This window comes from Macaca nemestrina, chromosome 2 (assembly GCF_043159975.1).
Source record: "Macaca nemestrina isolate mMacNem1 chromosome 2, mMacNem.hap1, whole genome shotgun sequence".
In the NCBI taxonomy this organism is placed as follows: domain Eukaryota; kingdom Metazoa; phylum Chordata; class Mammalia; order Primates; family Cercopithecidae; genus Macaca; species Macaca nemestrina.
In genome coordinates, this window is record NC_092126.1 from 46,112,388 (window position 1) to 46,134,054 (window position 21,667).

Sequence of the window (21,667 nt, forward strand, 5' to 3'; positions counted from 1 at the left end):
ACTCATCTGACAAAGGGCTAATATCCAGAACCTATAAAGAACTCAATCAAATTTACAAGAAAAAAACAAACAACCCCATCAAAAAGTGGGCAAAGGATATGAACAGACATTTCTCAAAAGAAGACATTCATGCAGCAAACAGACACATGAAAAAACGCTCATCATCACTGGCCATCAGAGAAATGCAAATCAAAAGCACAATGAGATACCATTTCACACCAGTTAGAATGGCAATCATTAAAAAATCAGGAAACAACAGCTGCTGAAGAGGATGTGGAGAAATAGGAAAACGTTTACACTGTTGGTGGGACTGTAAACTCGTTCAACCATTGTGGAAAACAGTGTGGTGATTCCTTAAGGATCTAGAACTAGAAATACCATTTGACCCAGCCATCCCATTACTGGGGATATACCCAAAGGATAATAAGTCATGCTGCTATAAAGACACATGCACATGTATGTTTATTGCGGCACTATTCACAATAGCAAAGACTTGGAATCAACCCAAATGTCCACAGTGGCAGACTGGATTAAGAAAATGTGGCACATATACACCATGGAATACTATGCAGCCATAAAAAAGGATGACTTCATGTCCTTTGTAGGGACATGGTTGCAGCTGGAAACCATCATTCTCAGCAAACTATAGCAAGAACAGAAAACCAAATACCACATGTTCTCACTCATAGGTGGGAATTGAACAATGAGATCACTTGGACACAGGAAGGGGAGCATCACACACCGGGTCCTATTGTGGGGAGGTGGTAGAGGGGAGGGATAGCATTAGGAGATATACCTAATGTAAATGACGAGTTAATGGGTGCAGCACACCAACATGGCACATGTATACATATGTAACAAACCTGCACATTGTGCACATGTACCCTAGAACTTAAAGTATAATAATAAAAGAAAATAAGATATAGAGTGGTGAAGATGTGAGTGAATGAGTTTGCTTTCAGATTGCTGGTGGGAGTGCAAGGGGATACAAATTTTCTAAAAGACAATTTGGATAAATTTCTCCAAAAATTTAAATTTTAGTCTTTTTATTAAACCAGACAGACATTTTATTTTTAGGTGGTTATATAAATAAAAATTTATATCTCTAGCTATAAAGATTATCATTGCAGTAATAAGAAGAATATTAAAACCTGTAAATAATCAAAAGTTTGTTACAATAAATTATGGCAAGTTCATATGATGGAGTATTTAATGTCTTGAAAAACATTAACTATAAATTTTTTAATGCTCCATTCATGGCATTTTTTTCATTATAAATTGTTGAATGAAAAAAGTGAGTTACTTAAGAAATATATATATATATATATGTATGCATGAGTATATTTAGGTAGGCATATTTAAGTGTATCTGTGTGTGTATAATTATATATATATATATATAGTTAGCTTGACACAGCCAAATATTAACAATTGCTGTTAATATTCAGTAAGAACATAAGTGATTCTAAATTTATTTCCTTCTGTAAATCTGCATTTTCTAAATTTTCTACCATGAATATGGATTACCTTGGGGTAAGAAAAAAATAAAATATATTTAAAAACAGATGTGCTTTCTTTAAAGTAGCAGAACATTTTTTTTCAGATAGAATTGTATGTGAAATCCTAATTTCTGAAACCAATAAAAGGGTGAAGTATGGGTAGGTGGCCGAGAGCTCTGCTCGCTAGGCAGGTGTCCTTGAAAGATCAGGGCCTGGGGAGTTCTGCTGAGAAATCATTGCATGTTAATACCATCTCTAGGAGCTACATTAAGTGTTTTTAGTGAACCCATACAAGGCCCCATGATTGCTCGTTACCTCTGTAGTTACTCATAAACTATTTAATAGCTCTTTCCATTTTAGTTTACTATATTCATTGCTGTCCATTCAGAAATCATTTTTAAAAATTTTCTAGATTTTAGTTTTGTATCATATTAGTTTACCTGTGCATTAGAACTGAAATGATTTTATTATTACATGGAAATAATTCGAGAATTATAATTTGATGCCACACCCTCAGGTTTTCTTGAAAGTTTATATGAGAAATGACCATATGAAGAATGAACCTCCATCTTCCCTAAAATTATTGTTAAATACACTGTCTCTTCTGGTGTTCAAAGTCCCTTATATACAGATGCATGTGATAAATTCCCCTAAAATTTTAGTGTGAAAAATAAAGTTCGCCCACTTTAATAAGCATGACTTTTTTAAAAAATATAATGCTGTATTATTCCTATATAACTCATCATGTTTCCCTTTTGGCTTTGACTGCCAGAAAGCTCAGAGCTATATTTATTGCCAAACCACAGCAATGAACAGCTGCCTAATTTTGCAGAAAAATTCTGTCCCAGAGCACTTGAGTGTTTACCCTCAACTAAATGGTCCTGTGATGTGCATGGCTTATGTTATGAGTTGTCACAAATCCAATTTGGAAATAGGCAAGGATTAAATAATAAACAACAAACAAACACGTAAGTAATTTGGACTAAGCAGTCTTGGTCTTTGGCAATGGAAAATGCTCACACCTAGAATTTGGTTTGTAGCAAATGTCTGTTAGGCACATTGCCTAAATCTAGTGGACTACTCTGGAGTGAGTCTGCCCCTGGGTGCAGCCGTGGACACTTGGGTCTTTCTGTTACTGAAGTTCACACTCATATTCACCCATCCCATGATGCTGGCTCCTTAGAAGGTGGTCTGTGTGGTAGCTCAGTAAGGATATCAGGTTGAAAGGGTGTGAAAGAGCAAGGATCAAGCAAACTAGCAATTTATACAGTTTCCCATGGATCTTAGACTTTAATGTAGTTGATAGAACAAGATCTTGCTGAAATGGACAAGCAAATAGACAATTTTTACACAAATTGACAATTCTAAAGCAATGGGGTGTGTGTGTGTGTGTGTTTATTATAATATTCAACAGTAGATTAAAAAATATTAGGTGAGTTAAGATACTTCCTTACATTTCTAGAAGGTCAAATATTTTTTCTTATTATTAATATCACTTAGATCATTTTATAAGTTAAACTTGAATAGAATACAGAATGTGGAAGAAAGGGAACTAATGTTTTTTGAATGACTGTGATGTAAATGATCTGCCTACATTATTTCACTGAAGGCACATGCTATTTTTTTTTCTGAAATGCATAAGCTTTCCAGCTACCTCCTTAATAAGGTAGCAATGCACTAAAATAACATACTTTGTATTGAAATAATTTAGATACACTGGCCTGGTAGGGTGGAATCCAGTAATGTAGTCTTGATTATAGTGTCATAAGAACTGGTGGGTGGCTTTCTGTATTGGCAACAGACACCCTTGAAGCCAATGGGAATAGCTTGGACTGTGTGGCTCTGCAGTAAGTTGGGCCAGTTGATTAAAGCAATAGGTTATCATTACTAAAAAGATTTGCCATGGCATTCACAGGAGAGCCAAGACCAGCCAAGGAGCAACTGAACCAGGCAGTTGCCTGGGGCTCCAACTACTTCCCTCCTACCTACCGTTAGAGGTCTGCTTGATATTCCACAGATGGAGTTTCAGTTGAGGCAGAAATGCGTGGTCCCCCAGAACCCAGGATCTAAAATTGAATTTCCTAGTTTTAAATCCCAGCTCCATCACTTAAGGTTGGCTGAGTAAACTGGGAATAGTCTTTTACTTTTGAATCTTTCTATAGATTAATGAAATCACCCACGAAAGACAGCTAGCCAGCATCTGGCTCATGGTACACCCTCAATATGTGTCAACTTTTATTATTATTTAGACTTAAAGTATCACCTATTAAAATGCAAAAACCCAGGGAGGTACACCTTGCTACCAGTTAGGAAAGATTCTCACCACTCAAATGCCAGTTGAGATGTAATGAGCAGAAAGGGATCCACGATTGAAACCTGGGAGAAGCAGGGAATGTGGCTCCAGGAGAGAAACAGCATTAACATTTTGCTGGAAGCCACGGAGATTCTTCTGCATGGAAAAGCACCCAGTCGTTGCAGTTACCCAAGCACAAATCCTCACGGTTGCAGACAGGCAATCTAATTGCTTAATCCAGATCCTGGGATCTGCAGCCCTTGGGTCTAATGAACTGCCCCCTCTCTATCAACTGTTCCACATCGGAGGACTCTCTCTGTAGACTCTCTGTGCTAAGAGACATTAAACTGTACAGCCACCACATTTGCTATTTGTTTTCGTACGTGCCGTGGAACATATGTGCAGATCTCAAACACCGATGTGTATGGAGATGTGCATACTCTGGAGAGCCAGTTTACATTGAAACCTGCTGTTAAGAGCCACCGAAAACCACCAGTCTTCTCTACAAAACAGTTGTGGGTATCCTTTCACACTCTGAATGAAGACTTCCATTTGAAAAGTCGTCCATCACACTGTAAATCAGTCTCTTCAACACGCCTCCTGTCCAGCCAGGAGAAAAGAGGAAAGCATTTCGGAGAATAGAATACAGAATGGGGAAGAAAGCTACTCGGTACAAAATGGATGAATTACTATTATTTTTTCTCTCCAGGGTACCCAAGAGAGGCTGATTCTCACCCAAACCATCCACATACACTGTTTAAGAGAGACTTCATTTCACCTCCTGCCAGGTCAGGGAGGGGCACACACCGGAGCCACACACATATTCACACACCCAGTTGGCTGTGCAGCATGAAGCACTGACCTGTTAGGCCGGCAGCCTCGGCAGACAGGAAGGCACTCCAAGAAAGCAGGAAAAACAGGCCGGTTTCCAGCATCGGGAACTCGCACAGCTTGGTAAATTTGGTCAAGTGAGGAAGACAAGTTAAGGGAAACAACAACAGCTTTTACAGCTACATCTCCTTCTTGACTGAGAATCAAAACTGATCTGGTGATGATAGTTCCAGAGCAAAGTAAAAGAACTGATGTTCAGACCTGACTGGAAGGCTGTCATTCTTACTGGGACCTGCTTTGAAGGCCAACATGAGTTCCATGCTTCACCGGGGGCTGAACTTGCCTGTAAAAATTCAAACCTGTGTTCAGATTAAAAAGGTGTCTTCCTAAGACTATCAATTCAGCCCACTGTGGGCTTAGCCTCATTCCTTGGGATGCACCCCCTCAGGAGAGGTGTAGCAGGCATGGAAAAACAAAGCCAAGGAGAGTGTGGGGGGATGAGATGCAGCAAGTATGTCAGGACCAAGGAGCGCTGCTCCCTGGGGAGTGCAGTCTGTGGGCAGACCACTTGGTAGAATCTTCTCGCCTGGGGACGGAAGTAGGATCAGAAGAAGAAGTTACATGCAGTGACAGGGAAGCTGCCCATGCTCTCTTGGTATAAGTACGATAAAGAGAAGGTACATTATTTCTAGGTCAGACAAGATGCCTTTGGCAGGCAATGGTTCATTTTGACAAGGATGACACTTGGTCAATGGTCTATAAATTGCAAATAGAACAAAGGGATAGTAGGATCCAAGTTGGGCAGAGAAGGGGTCATGGGGAGATGATTAGGAGTATGTGATCGATGGGAAAGGGTTACATTGCAATTGTGTCAATATTAGGCACAAAATGCCCTGACAAATAAGGAGATGTGATCGTGTTGCATTTTTATACTGTTAGAACAAAATCTAAAGAAAATTTCACATTAAGAGATGTTTAGCAGGGGAGCAGGGAAGTAAAAGTGTGACCTCTGGAACAGAACATTTTATTCTGATTCTTGACTCTGCCAGTGACTGGCTGTGTGATTTCTCAGCAGTATATTAACCTCTCTGAGCCTCATTTCTATTCTACATAAAGTGACAATGAGAATAATACCTGATTCTACATGAGGTAAGTAAAATGTGATGAAGTATGTTAAACATGTTTTGTAAAGTTTTAGAAAGCACAAAGGCAAAATAATATCATGGATGGGAGTGTAGCGTTTGGAAGCCAACTCTACCTGGATTAAAATTCACAGTATTCACTTGGACACATCTCTTAATCACTGTGTGCCTCAGTTTTCCTGTCTGAAAACAGGAATAATAATGCAACCTACCTCAGAGGTCTATAAACTAGTTAACATATGTTAAGTACTCAGAACAGTGCCTGGCGTGCAACAAGTGATATGAACTTGTCTACTGTGGTCTAATTTTTTTTTTTTTTGATAAAACATCTTTTTGGGAAATAGCATCAGTAAGGACCTGGAAGCAATTCTTTATCTGCTGTAAAGATCAGGCTGCCCTGAGATCCTTTTACAATATTCCCTTTTGTTACTTAGAGGGAAGTCTTTGTTTCTAGTGAGGTTTGTTCTTCTGAATTCACTCTTCTAGTTTGTTTTAAAGAGAATGTTCAGGGCAGGTGAGTAACAAAATAGCAATCAGCTATCTAACATTCTTTTCTTTCTATCTCCTCCAGAAACTAGATCAGGTCTGGGTCAGTCCCTAGTTGCAGAGCTCAGGGGCCTACAACCTGAGGAGACTGCCTCAGAATGAAATAGGTATGCGGTTAGGAAGGTGAGGAGGACAACAGTAAGCATCTACCTCCTTCACGACCTGTGTTTGTAGAGCCTGTTAAAGACCACCAAATACTGCATGATTGATATCACCACTGTTACTGAGCCCCCGTTTCTTCTGTTTCTACACCCTTTCTTTCAGATCTGATCCAATCTTATGCCAGACTTCCAATCTCCAGGAATTTTTCTTCTTCCCTTATCAACCTGATCACACGTGTTGCACCTTCTCCTCACATCAGGCAGAGAAGAATTCTGATTTTAGTTTCTCCACTTAGTGTAGCCTCCAGAGCCCAAAAGTCTGGGTTTGAATCCTGGCCCTGAAATGTCCTAGTTGTTTGGCCTTAGCCAAGTTGTTTAACTTTGTCTGTTTCCTTAGCTGTAAAATTGGGATAGTAACAGTATTTACCTTCCAGGGTTCTTGTAAAACTTAGCTGATAATCCATGCAAAACACTTAGGGCAATGGTTAGCACATAGTAATGTTTTCAATAAATGTTAGATGATATGATTATTACTGTGCTCACTATTACTTACATGTGATCCAGAGTGAGCTACGTATCCTCCTTTAACCTCAGTTTCCTCAGGTGTAAGGTGAGGAGGATAATAACTTGTTTTACAGGGTTGATTCAAATGAGGAGATGCATAGAAAGGCTCTGGCACATGTTAGACACTCACAGAATGTTCCTATCCTTGTGGCTATTACTGTACTCTAAACAACGCCTGGCCTCCACACAGTTCCAACTAAGAATGAAGAGGCAATAGGGAGCAGTGACGAGAGCATGGTCGTCCTCTTGATTCTCACTCTCTGGGTTTACTGGCTGGCTGTGTGACCTTGGGCAACAGCTTACCCTTTCTAAGCTTCACAACCAATAAAAATAGCATCTGGTGATAGGATCATTGTGAAGGTTAGATGAGACACCACATGGAAAACACATCGTAGGTGGCCTGTCACAGCATAAGTACTGGGTAGGTCATTTTTTCTTGTTGGAAACCAGCACTACCTCTTCTCACTGACTTTATTTCTGTCAATGGAGATGCCATTTTACAAGGTTCTCAGGATGAAACTTTGGAGTAGCCTTTGACTGTCTCCTTTCGTTTGATTCCAATAACCAGCCAATCACTAAGTCTTAGAGATTTTTCCTTCTGAACATCAGTCCCCTTCCTGATGCTTCCCCCGCAGTTCGTCATCACAGTTTCCCTTGATTCTCGTCTCCTTCCTCTGATTCATACTTTGTGCCAGTTCCTCATCTACATTTTAAAAACAGGACTGTCAGTGTGTCACTCTCCTGAGCAGAAACCTTCAGACTCTTTGAAATACCACTACAAGATACTCCACAAGCTGACTCCATCCCACCTAAGTACCCTCATCCTCCATTTCTCACCAGCTGGAGCCCTCTGGCCGTCCCAGGCATGCCTTCCAGATGCCACATTGGTCCCACTGCCATACCTTAGTCAATGCTAGCCTTCGCCTCCTGAGTCACCGACTGCTTAGTCTTTACCCCTATTCTATCTTCCAGGCCGTGCCCAGAACTCACTCTGCTTATAAATACTACTTTTCCTATTATTTTCCAGAATCATAAGGCTGGCCAAGGGTATTATACTATTCCAGACACAATGGCCTCGTCCCAGTTTGAGTGTTTACAGTGTGATAACTTCAATGTGGCTCTGGCACTCACTTTCTATCCCAGTCTTAATGTGGCGCTCATCTTTCCAAGCCTGTTACTCAGTGAGGCCAGGGTCCTTGTTTTAAGCATCTTGTAACTCTTCTTAGATACCCCCAGTAGAACCAAATTTTTTAGCAGCAAATGTCTGGGCGAGATCCCATAGAAAAAGGCCCCCAATATTTTGCCTTCTCTTTGCCTGGGGCCTTCACCCCTCTGGCACACTTCTTCCTCCTCCTCTCCCTGAGGTCTTTGGTCCTTTATCTTCTGTTCTACCTCTCTTCTGTGGCTCCACCTAACCCTTATAGTTGACATTGGCCTTTTGCCCTTCCTCCTCTACCCCGACTTACTTTTGCCCTATCTGAGTGTTCTAAGTGAGCAGCCCACCAGACCAGCTTCTTTCTTTGGCTCAGATTCTCTAGAAACTCTACCTATCATCCCAACTTCCTAACAACAAAAAGGAATCAAATGACATGATTGCTCAGGTATGGCACACATATTTCAGCATTGCTTGCAGGTTCCTTTCTATAAAGTAGCTGTGGATGCTTGTTTAGACCCACAGTGACCTCTGGCTTGAGCTACCCTATAAGCTAGTGATTGAATAAGCCTGAAAAAGAGGCAGATCATACCCAATTTATCACTCTTAGTCAACTGTCTTATTCTTGACCCTAGATCTTTAGTTCTTCCTCTTGACCCTCGTAAGGCCAATCCTGATGCCTCCTGTTCACTAGTTTTCCTAGGTGGTATTTATTTAACGTTGTTGATGTCCTAGGGTCAGATAGTGTCAATAGCATTAGAACTGACCTTGGGCAAGAAGAGAGCTTGGGCCCATTTGCCACTGGTACCAACCTTTGCCTCCAGGGATGACTCAGAACCAAGATGGCACCAGTGGTGCCGTATGAAACTTGGACCAGACTATCTAGCCTTTTATGGACCTGGAGGTTGTCCATCATCAGAAGCATTCCACAGATATTGACTGTTCTTGACAGTCTCAGCTTTCCACATACGGACAAAGGATATCAGTGCTGTGATGATGGCATACGCAGACCCCATTGCAAATGAGCCAGCGAAGATTCCCAGGAAATTCCCCACAGACTGGAAGAATGCTGCGGCATCAAATGCATTTGGATTCTCCTTGGGACTGTAAATGGATATAGAACTGAAAAGAGAAGAGGGTGGAGGTTAGTTAGTGACTTTCATCTCGCAGCCCAGATAGGATTTTGCACCCACTTTGGGGAGAGGTATCTTCTCCTGTAATGCTGGATGCTGGTTGGAAGAGTTAGGGAAAAACAGATACAGAAGGAGAGACTTGGAGAATGCAGAAATCTTTCTACTTCCTCATAGCCCCATCCCATGGGATCCATATATTGCTGCCAGTCAGTAAACATTTTTATATTGGAAGGGTCATAAGGAATATTGTTTCTGAGCAAACTAGGCATTAAAACATGGTAGGTGTATAAGGAATCTGCTGAGAAGATAGATAACTGTGAATTATTTAGTGGCCATATGTCTCCAGTGCTGTTATATATTCACAAATGTTCCTGATAAAAAGTGCACTTTTATGGCCTGTGCACAAATGGATGATACAAATCACTGCGTGCACAAAATATTCTGCCGTGATCTTGTCATAAACCACAAAGCATTCCTCCTCTCCAGTGTAGTCCTTCAGAAATGGAGCATTGATGGTGTTCAGAACATCACGGTATTAACCCCCAGGGAGAGACAAAACCCTCATTTTCCCACCAAAACAAATGGCAGCAGCTGCCCGAGGTCATCTTTTATACCCCAATTCTGGTGGCTGCCAACAGATTTATTTCCATAGAGAAAAATCAATCCACCAATAGCCAGTCTGTTCACTTAAATATTATTGAGGACGTCATATATGCTATTTCTTTTTAAACCAGGGCCTCAGATCCCAGAGTGTGAATATGAAAGATAAGGCATGTCCTATTTTAGGAAATATGAACTCCATATTGAGCATTAAAATGAACATATGTGCTAGATCCACTAGCTTTAGGGAGACTAATGAAATGACATTTCAGATTTTTTTTTTTTTTTGCAGTTTTTATTTTAATACAGAATTTTAAAAAACTAATCAGGAAAAATCAAGAGTTTAGCAGTGGGTTTTGGAAGAAACTCCAAAAGCAGCAGTGTGGAGAGCAAAAGTACACTAGACACACTGACTGAGATTAGATTGGATTTTACAGAGATGTAACTGAATCTTTCATGTTGCCGATGATTAGAGCATGTTAGCTTCCTGACCTGACTTTTTGTACCCAGAGATGACTTGAGAGAGCAAGGGGAACCAACTCCAATTCTTCTACAGGAAGATGCGTGGCATCAAAAAAGGTAGTTTTAAATGGTCTTAGTTTTTCCCTGGATGTCTTTAAACCCCCAAAGTAGGCCAAACACTTCTGCTTTGATCCTGTAATTGGATAAGGAAGATGAATGTAGATCTTGAATGAAGCCTTGAAATGTATGCGAGAAAAGGACTGCCTTTGAAGTGTTTTTCTTTTTTGTAAAGTGTTGTGCTTTGCAGGAAAAAAGGAAAAGTAAACCCACATCTGGGTCCTTTGTATCTGCAAGTCCTGGAAAAAGGTATAAAACTCCACTGGCTGTTAGGAAACCTGGTGTCCAAAGCTGTGATGCTTGATGTGTTTGAATCGACATTCTCCAACATATTTCTTCCTTCCAATGAAGAAACAATAGTGATGAGAAAGCATTCCATTTGCATTCTGCCCTTCAAACAAACGTTTTTGCACAGTAGCACAGCTTTGGAAGTAATTCTATTAACCTGCGGTTGCCACTAGTAGATCTGACCCATAGAGCAAGCATGGCTTTATCCTTCTCTCCACCTCCATAACTTGCAGAAGTGTTTCCCTAGCCTGGTGCTTCTGGAATTCGGAGCACCCCCATCACATCATTTGGTCATACCCCATACCATTATTTATGTATGTTTTTCTTTAAATCATTTTTATTCAAATTCAGGAGCTTTTATTAAAGAATATCTATGAAATCATAAGTTCGACGTGCTAATTATATTTCTTTTTATTATACGTAAAAGTAGGTAATTTAGAAAAAGAAAGTTCACCTGTATGTCACCTAAAATCATCTGGGTATGCCTACTGATCTGCAGTCTGCACTTTGGGAAATGTTCTCTTCCTTCCCACTCAACAGGGTATGATCACTTTGTTCACCAAACTTTATACCCTCCCCGTGATGTTTGACTTAACTGAAGGCAAAGGCTTAACTCTCCTTGACCTATGGAGATTGTCCATTGAATATGCTGACCCTAAAGCTCCCCAGACATATGCACAAGGTGCCCGCCATGTGTCATGTGATGTATTAAGTAGATACAGGAAGTGGGAGGCAGGCAGGGAAGAGCAGAGAGAAGGTAAGCAGAATTTGATCCAATAAACATCTTATTGAACACCTGATATATGCAAAGCATACCTCGGCAGGGAAGCCTGAGATATAGATGACAAATAGCTCTAGTCCCAGTGTTAAGTGTGATTTTGTGAGAAATACCCAACATTTAACGGTACAAAAGAGAAAAGGGGTACTCTTTTAGAATAAAGGAGGTGGCATTGGAGCAAGGTAGCACGTCAGCAGACAGAGATGGGGAGAGAGTATTCCAGGCAGTGGAAAGAGTGTTAAGAAAGGCAAGGAGGCAGGTGAGTTCAGGGCAATTGCAAGACATGGCTGCACCTATGTGGGCACGTGTGGTGGGGTAAAGATGGGTGAGGCAGCATTACTCAGAACCTTAAATTCCATGGTGAGAATATACTAAAGCCCTCACATTTACATAATATTTAGTCCTCTTGTGCCTACAGTATAGCTTTATTTGATCCTATAATAGCTCTGTGAAGCAAGCAAGGCATGTTTTGTTCTCTCTCCTTATCCATTTCCCTTCCTTCCTTCCTTCCTTCCTTCCTTCCTTCCTTCCTTCCTTCCTTCCTTCCTTCCTTCCCTCCCTCCCTCCCTCCCTCCCTCCCTCCCTCCCTCCCTCCCTCCCTCCCTCCCTCCCTCCTTCCTTCCTTCCTTCCTTCCTTCCTTCCTTCCTTCCTTCCTTCCTTCCTTCCTTCCTTCCTTCCTTTCCTTCCTTCCTTCTTTCCTTCCCTCCCTCCCTTCCTTCTTTCCCTCCTTTTGTCTTGCCTTCCTTTCTCTTTCTTTGCATAAAAGACATAAACTAAAAATCAGAGAATCGAAGATCACACAGCTACTAAATTCACAATGTAGATTTCGTGTTTCTCCCTTTAAAAAGGTGATCATATTGTGGGGAAATATAAACCCACATCAGGATAGTTGAGTGACAGTGTGATGCTAACTATAAGGACAACAGGAGTTCAGGTACTAGAACATTTATTTTCATGCCAGGGATGGAACATGGGCAGCACCTTCCTGTACACAAGCCTAAGAGCAGAGTATGTTGACTAGGAAAACAGCACTCTCTCTCCTGGCCCACTAGCAGGTGAGACACAGAACTTCTCAGGAAATCCTGCTTTCCTGCCTGGCTTTGCTGAGACTGGACTTGGTCTTGCTTCTCTTTGGATGCCCAGGACACAGCCTGTTGTTGGGCACATGGCAGGGTATATAAAGGCTGATGGAATGAAGGTGTAGGACAACTGGAAAGGAGAAAGGAAGAAGGCTTGCAAAAACTCATTATCTCTTGAAGCAAATCATCGCCCACAAGATTTTTTAGCAGGCATTGACTATGCACAGTCACATTATGGGTACTTTTATGGGTATCAGTCTAATCTTGAAACTGACACCTGTGCCTCTTAATTTGAGCCCAAGAACTGATACTTATTGGCTATATGGCCTTGGGCAAGTTACTTCATGTTCCGAATCAGTTACTTCATCTGTAGAATGGAGATAATAATAGTATTTATCCCCTAGAAATGTTGTGAGGATATGAGATACATTTAGAACTCTTAGATATATCTTGTGGATTATAGTCATTCCTTGAGTACTTATATGTACACTCAAAATAAATACTCAGTGAATGTTATTTATCCTCACCATCATCATCATCATTCTGCTGAGAACTTCCACAAGTCTCACAATAACAACAGAGTGGTCAGTTACAACTATGGGCAAATGGGGTGTGACTGCCCTCAGGGCACACCAAGCTCTGAGGTTGCTGGGGCTGAACTAGTCACTTTTGCATAAGAACAACAGGGTGTCCATGAAGGAAAGTACCAGGCAGGTATCCCAGAGAAATGGCCACAGGAGTGGGGCTAAAATGTTCTCATGTATTTCATGAAACTTTTGGCTCAGGGGATCAACGAGGGAAGGAGTGCCCTCAGCTGTGTGGGCAGGGGTCTGCTCCAGGGACAAGAATAGGCCAGAAGACTCAGCTTGAGTTGCATCTCTTCAAGTTTAGGGGAGGATGTTCTACAAGCAAAATCCTCTGGCTTCTAGTAAGAAATGAGGCAAAAGAAGCAGAAGCCAGGCTGGGCGAGGTGGCTCACGCCTGTAATCTCAGCATTTTGGGAGGCTGAGGTGGGTGGATTTGGATTGCTTGAGCGCTGGAGTGTGAGACCAGCCCAGGCAACATGGCAACACCCCATCTCTAAAAAAAGTACAAAAATTAGCTGGGTGTGATGGTGTGTGCCCGTGGTCCCAGCTGCTCAGGAGGCTGAGTTTAAAGGGTTGATTGAGCAGGGAAGGTTGAGGCTGTAGTGAACTGTGATTGGGCCACTGCACTCTAGCCTGGGTGACCTTATCCCAAATTAAATAAATAAAAATACATATACATAAAAATTTAAAAATAAGTAAATTGGAAATAAGTCCAGGATATTGATTCATTCTGTTCAGCAATAGATTATTCAGCAAAATTAGTTTGATGGCAGTGTATTGGACTTATACTCAAAAAGAAATGTGTACAGCATCTTTTATTCAAAAATTTTGAAATGTATGAAGTATCCTAAACTCTTTGATAAAAGCAACATGAATAAGGATCGTTTTGCTTATTGTATCATTTCTCATTCACAGACATTATTCAGACTTCAGCGTTTCTCTACAGCGCATCTTTTCTTCTATATCATGCTCCTGCAAGGAATGGATCTCACAGCTTAGGTAGTGTTAAGAGCATAGAATCTGAATCTGAGTTCTGGGTGTAAGTCTCAGCTTACTGCCACTTACTGCCTATGTGACCTTGAACAAGTTACTGAAACCACCTTTATCTCAGTTTCTATAAAATCATGATACAATAATAGTACCTACTACACTGGGTTGCTATGAGAATTAAATGGATTAATGTTTATAAAGCATTTGAAATGGTGCATCTCACCTAGTAAGAACTAGATAAGCGTTTCTTAAATAAATCACCTCTCTCTCTTTGAGTGCTTCATTTAGTTCTAAAAGAAGCATTTCAAATAGATGTTCAATCAAAACCTCTATCCAAACAGAACTAAGATTTTACCACCTGTCTCTCACACTCTGACTGTCCCTGGCCTACCATCTTCAGCTGGCAGGGATCATCTGATCATATGAATTGTTTTGTGCAGAATGGTGTGTGACTCATAGTAAAGTGTTCAATAAATGCTAGTAATGAAGAAGGAGGAGGGAGAGAAGAAGGAAGAAAAAGAGGAGGAAGAAGAGATGTTGTGAGTGAAATGCTGCTGATAGTGAACATAAAATAATAGGTATGAAAAATATTATATAGATGGCACCACCACAACGCCCTCCCCTCTGTGGCTCTGGCTGCCCTTCCGCTGTGGCCCTATAGAGTCATCTCTCATCCTGATCATGACACTCTTCCTCAGGGTCTCCCAGTTTCCAACACCATCTTCCCCTGTTATTCTTCACTGGGACTGCTGAGATACTTTGCCACACAGTTACCCACAGAAACTACCCAGCGACCTCAAGCTCCTGGCGGCCCTGGTTCTACAGGATGCTCTTCCTGACCAGTCCTCCCAAATCCCACAGCCCACTCACTCTCCTGGGTGCCCGTGCCGATCAGAACAGCCTGCTTCTCCAGCCTCAGTCCAGCCTTTGTTAACATGAAATCAATGTCACTTGAAAGCTTATGAAAAGAATATATTAAGTGAACATATTGTATCTCTTGCAGGATTTCTATTAATTTAGTCATTACGGAAAAATATGAGAAAATGATTACTATAGCCAAAGATATACAAAAGAACCTTCCATTTTCTCTGCCAAATCTTTAATCCCCAACAAAAAAAAATTATTGGCACCAGTTCATTGAAAAGTTCTTGATTAGTTGGGACATACATAAATATGAAATGGTTTACTTTTTTTCCCAATCACTGCTTCCAGCTGTACTATGTCGAGTCCTGCTTTGTGCTGGGTAAGTAGTTCCATTAATGATGTCTTGGTCAAATCCCATTATTGAGTTCCTTTCAGTTATTAAAACTTAGTGCAGCCCAACTTAAAACCTACATCTTCAAAGGTAGATTCCTGTTGTCCCTGCAGAACATTCTAGAGCAGCAGCAGGATGACTGGAAGGGAGGGAAGGCAGCACGCTCCTCCTCCTCGCAGCTGGTGCCAGCACCTGCTGGTGATAGAAGGCTGGAGGAGGGGTGGGGAGCCCAGCTCTCCTCTTTATGTGCGTAACTGCTTCTCAGTGTGTAGGGCTCCCGGCCTCAGTCTTGCTGCTCCTTGGTCCCTCTCTTAGAGACCTCTGTTGGCATGGTGGTGCCTCCATTTTGCTGAGAACCCTTTCACAGCTGCCACAGGCTCTTCCAGGTCTACACACTTCCAGCCCATTTCCTTGGGTTGGATCAGTAGTCACTTGGGCAGCTCAGTGCCTGTCACCCCTCAGGAGGTGAAAGGAAAATAAATCTTGGGATCCCAAAATCACTAAGCTAAAGGGAAAAGTCAAGCTTGCAACTGCTTAGGGCAAACCTACCTCCCTCACAATTTGCCCTCAAGGAAATTTCTTGTGGACAAAAGGCAGACAGAACTCAAAGTCATCCCTCTGAGCCTCACCTGAGACAAATGCGTATCTGATTGTTTCTGCCCTATAGTTTATATACAAATGCAGATTCACTGAGCCAAACTAAATTGGGTATTCAGTGGAAGGCCGATCAAGGACTCAAAAGACTGCAACCTTTTGTCTGTCACCTACCTCTAACCTGGAAGCCCCACTTCCAGCTCTCTCTTTACAGGACTGAACCAATGTACATCTTACAGATACTACACACTCATGTCTCCCTAAAATGTGTGAGAGCAAGCTATACCCTGACCAGTGTGGGCACATGTCATTAGGACTTCCTGAGATTGTGTCATGGTTGTGTCCCTAACCTGGTCAAAGTAAACTTTCTAAATTGAGACCTGTCACAGATATTTTGGGTTAAATCCTCCAAACTCCTTAATCTGGGGTTCGCCTGAGTACCTTCCATGGGCCATAGAACACTGGGCTGGGTGGGCTTACCCCCGTGCTCTCCAGACACATCAAACCGAAGAGCCTTCAGGTTCTCCTCCTGCCAACTCCTGCTTTCAGAAATCTCTAGGCCAGAAGAGGCGCTGGTCTCTGTGTTTTGTGTGATCCCACACTGTGAGGGCCACGTCCAATAACTCCCTTCCCTTGCTCTGCTTTGAGAGGGCTTTGGCTCCACTGCAGGTTCTACACTGGGGGATGAGCTCACAGCCTCTGTCCTTGCAGGGAGCACCAGCCTTTCTGGGTGATTCCACTAGACTCCCCTTCCCCTTGGCTTAGGGAAGAGGAAGAACTTCCACGGGAAGGGATAACAGGGTAACAGTTTACACCTCAAACACTGCACTCTCCCCAGGGATAACCTTTCCTTCCCCACCCCATCATATACAGATGTGAGGCAAAGGGGATGGGGTGGGGGCAGGGGAAATGAGGCTGCTTCTGTTGCCAATTAAGCCAGTTGAGGGGTTAGCATCCTAACTGCTGGGGAGACTTGCTGCTCTTTTTAGTATGAAAACATTTAGCAACTTCTGTTTTCAGCCAGGTCCCTAACCCCAATCTGGTAAACAGGAAAAGACCCACAAGATCATCATGTGACATTTATGTGGGAGTGCTTCTAGTTTCTTTTCTCCACATCTAGAGCTGCCTTGTCATTCTGCTTTTAAAGACACATTTTAAGGACCAACACAACATAAAGGGGCAATGAAAATGTGTAAAAGCTGCTCTGTTTTGTTGGGCCTGGGTGTCACAGGTAGGAAGCAAGTAGATGAAAAACAATTACAGTGCTATTTTGTGTTTAAAATTCTTTATGCCTTAAAAAAAAGAAGTGGATCCTTATCTATTATTTATCTTTTAATAACTGTACCAACCTGCCCTTTCTCAGATAAGTTGCTTAATTGTGAATAAAGAATTGATTTTTATGGGGCCAAGAATTGTGTGTACACATTGGAATTCGTTCTGGCATCTGCCTGCCCATTATTCTGGCTTATGTTCTGCCAAAGGCCAATGAAGCTCTGTCAAGAGAACCTGCTGTAAAACATAATGACTTCAGAAATTGGGGGCATTCCAGGCACCCTGGGAGGTTAGAAGAGCTGCTTCTTAATAATAAGAGGTCTTGGCTAACGTTCACTGAGCTTGAGTAAGAACCATAGGGTTTTACCTTCCCAAGGGCCAAAGACCCTGCAGAGTCAAGAGCTGTGTTTGAGGGGGAACATCAATTAACTCTTTCTGCTTCTGAGGGACCGTTTAATGACTGCTCCTTAAGAATCCAAATGTATACCAGAGAGTGATTTTCTAAATCCTTGATGGATATCATCTTGTCATTTTGATGTCAGGCACAAGAGAAAAAGATAAGAAGAATTCCATGGGAAGGATAAGCGAGTGTATCACAGCTTCCTCGGGAATAATGCAATCTCAGGCTGAATTAATTGATTCATTCCATCCACAAATATTTATTGAACATCTACTAAGTACAGACATTGTTCTTAGCACTGAAGGTACTGCAGGGAACAAAACATAACTCCTGACCTCATGTTCCTTACATTTCAGTGGAGAAGATAACATAATAAATAGCTAAGCAAATAAAAGTATAATTCAATGACAAGGATTGAAAAGAAAAATAAAACAGCAAGAGAGGATGGGACAGAGAGGACTGGGATAGTCAGGGAAGGCTTCTCTGACACAGATTATTAAATGGAGTCCTGAATGAAATAAAGGGAGAGCTTTCTAGGCCCTGAAGCAAAGCTTGTTCAGTGGGTCTGAGAAGCCACAAGGCGGCCAGCATGGCTGGAGGGAAATGATGGGGAGGACAGTGGTGGGAGTCAGGCTGGAGCTGGGCCAGGGCCAGGGCCAGGTCTTATAGAGCCTTTCAGGACACTGTTAGGATTTTTTTCTAGGGTAAAAGAGCAGGCACTGGAGGGTTGGGGTGGAGGATAGGGCTGTGTTGGAATATTCCAGGTGAAGTCTGTGTTAGTCATGGTAGAAGAAGGTGGGTGGGAGACAACACGATCCCATGGCACTCTTCAAAGGCTGCAGCAGCCAGGCCTGTCCTCATCAGCCTGGATGCCACCACCTAAATGAGACCTGACAAATAACAGCAGACCACAGGAGAAAAAGTAGAATGGTGAAGAAAAAGATTGAGAGAAGTATGTGAGTTCAAAGTATAGATGAATTTAGCAGAAACAGCTGCAGTCAGCATTTGAATGGTTGTGCAGAGGAAGGACTGGACTCATTCTTTGTATTTCCAGAAGATAAGATCTAGTCCAAAAGTAACATATCATAGGAAGACAGATTCCCAGCTTTATATTCTATTTCAAAATTTCCTAATTCTTAGATCGGATGGAAAACGGTATGGATACTATAAAAGGGTAGTGAATTCTCTGTAGTTGGAGATGCTTAAACATAGGATAAAAGAGTTACTTGCCAGGGTGCTGTGAAGGAAATTCATGCACTAGAGGGTTATAATGTGGCCTCAAGGAACCTCCCACTCTGAGGGTCATTGACTTGCTATCTATTTTCCAACTGCCTCCAGGCCTGCCAGGAAAGGTAGTAAGGTACCTGGCCTTCCTGTGCTAACCCAAATCCTGACATTGGAAATGTCTGAGCATGCAGCCACTAAGGAGCAGTACTTCCACTGATGATAGAGTGAGGATGCAGATGATTTAGGCTGGAGCCAGGTTGATGATGACATGCAGAACAGTTACAAATTTCAGCACAGAATAAAGCCTTTGACAGATTCCTAAGTGGCTCTGGTCCATTAAGTTCGAACTTTAAGGTGACAAAGAGGCCTCTGAGTTTAAAATTGGTTAAAAGGGAAGAAGAGTTAAAGGAGGTTTGTTATGAATTATATGTGCATTTTCTTTGAAAGGAGATCTTAAATTACTTTGCAATTTAGCTTGAAGCGTCTTGTCAGAACTGAATTAGTCTGCAGGCTTTGAGAAATTTTCTCTTATACCTAATATTGAGAGGAAAGTGAATTTGAGATAGTCCTAAAGATAAAAGCAACTTGCAAATTCACTTCTTACTTCTTTTTCTTTCTTTGTATTTCTCTTTAAAGCAGAAATAGGAATTTGAATCCCACTACTGTGAGCCTATTCATTTAAGAAAGAGAATAATTCTTATGGCCTAATGGGAATTTCTACCCTTTCTCCCACTTTTCAATTTCTTTAATCTTCATTAATGAAATCTTAGCTCCTAAGAATGCTGTGATATGCAAAATTTTAGTCACAATAGATATAAAAAGATATAGAAAAGTAGGTTAATAGCCACCTAAGATGGAAATCCAGCTAAAATTAAAATATAATCATAAACAGGTGTGAGCAAGACCAAATATTAAATATTAGGTTGAAAACAGAGAAGGAGGTCAAGTTCTCCAGTGTTTACTGAGCCCTCAAAATACTATTCCCTGTATTCATTTCTATGAAGCGTTCACTATGTGTCAAGTAATGTGTTAAGCATTTTTATAAGCATTATCTTCTTTAACCCTCAAAGTAAATCCCAAAGAAGGTGCTACTATTATTTCCATTATAGATAAAGAAATTATGACTTAGATAAAGTAACTTTTAAAATTTCATCTCATTTAATCCTTCCAATTATCTAACAAAAAAAGTACAACCATGCATTGCATAATGACATCTCAATCAACAACAGACTGCATATACAACAGTGGTCCCATAAGATTACAATATGGTATTTTTTTACTGTATCTTTTCTATGTTTAGATACACAAATACTTAATATTGGGTTATAACTGCCTACAATATTAGTATAATAACATACTGCACAGGTTTGTAGCCTAGGAGCAATAGGCTAAACCATATAACCTAGCCCTGTAGTAGGTTATACCATCTAGATTTGTGTAAGTACACTCCATAATGTCTGTATGATGACAAAATAGCCTAACAAAGCATTTCTTAGAATAGATCTCTGTTGTTAAGAGATGCATGTCTGTATTGTTCTCATTTCAGAGATAAATAGACTCAGGGAGGTTAAATCACTTTCCCAAGGTAACTTGCAGGTAAATGGAGCATCCTTAGATTCAGATCTCACCAAGGGAAAGCCTGTGACTGGAGAGTGGAAATGCCTGGCTCTGCCATTGGAATGTGCTCAGAGAAATAACTCAACCATACACCCCATCTTCATAAGACTGAGGCAAAGTCCACTCTTGGAAGTTGAAAATTTCAGAATTTCTAGTACTCATTTGCAAGAAAAAAAATACATTAGTTAAAATATCTATTTCAATATGAGGAGTTTTGCTGACAACCTAGTACTACTTACAGGCCAAGATTTCTTAATGGAGACCCTCCTCTATCTTGAGTGGGTTTTAATATGAAACTATATCCCGTATCTCCTGGCATTCATACCAACTTAGGTTTGCCATCCTATGCAGTTTGTCCTGTTTTTCCAAGTGGTAACTACTGTCTCTTTATAGTAACTGCTTATCTGTCTCAGCACCTTCATCTGGAAAATGGTGATAACAATTGTGTTTCCTTCATAAAGTGGGGATTAAATATGTTAATATGTGTATAGTGCTTAAAATGCTACCTACAACATGGAAAGCACTCCAAAAATATTAGCTGTTATTATTGCTATTTGCATTAATATTGTTGGAATGATTGCTATATCTTTCACCATTTGCTCAAAAGAAACTAAATAAAAACTAAACTCTACTTACTCATAATATAAAGGCATTTGGGAATTCCAACTAGTGTATTAGAACATTATAAGAATCTTTTGGGGTAGAATGAACAATAGGCTTAGAGTTCAATCAAATATTGAATTCATCTTTTTCTTAATAAGGCCTACAGAGCAGAAGGCTACTAGGAGAGTATCAAACAAGGGGATGCATGTACATTGTTAACAATCACTAAGCATGGAAGATCCACGGTTTTGCAAATCTAACAAAGCTGAACTTTTAGCAGCCTTTCAGGGAAGGGGACACCGAGGTAGACATCCCACAGAAATCCTGTGGCTACACCTGAAGGAAAATGTGCACAGAATATGTTTAATAAAGTTGTGTAGACTTGCTAGTTAGCAACAGTCAAGGAAAAAAAAAACCATGAAAACAATGGAGTTTGCTTTCATGGCAAGATCACCAATTCACAGCTCACCACATGCTACATAGAGATAAAGAAGAATCAGCAAAGGGACACTTGCTTGGATTGGAGCCTGCAGTGT

The 21,667-nt window shown here is 41.1% G+C and overlaps 1 protein-coding gene across 1 annotated transcript in view; it reads right to left on the reverse strand.

The window, feature by feature from the left end:
• The window catches only part of LOC105470011 (solute carrier family 9 member A9), a 593,531-nt gene that overhangs the window by 307,069 nt on the left and 264,795 nt on the right, over nt 1-21,667 (reverse strand). Inside the window, exons 7-8 of the mRNA XM_011721703.2 lie at nt 9,112-9,250; nt 4,654-4,759 (exon numbers count right to left, since the gene is read on the reverse strand). Coding sequence (XP_011720005.2) covers nt 4,654-4,759; nt 9,112-9,250 — 245 coding nt within the window. The remainder of the gene's footprint in view (nt 1-4,653; nt 4,760-9,111; nt 9,251-21,667) is intronic.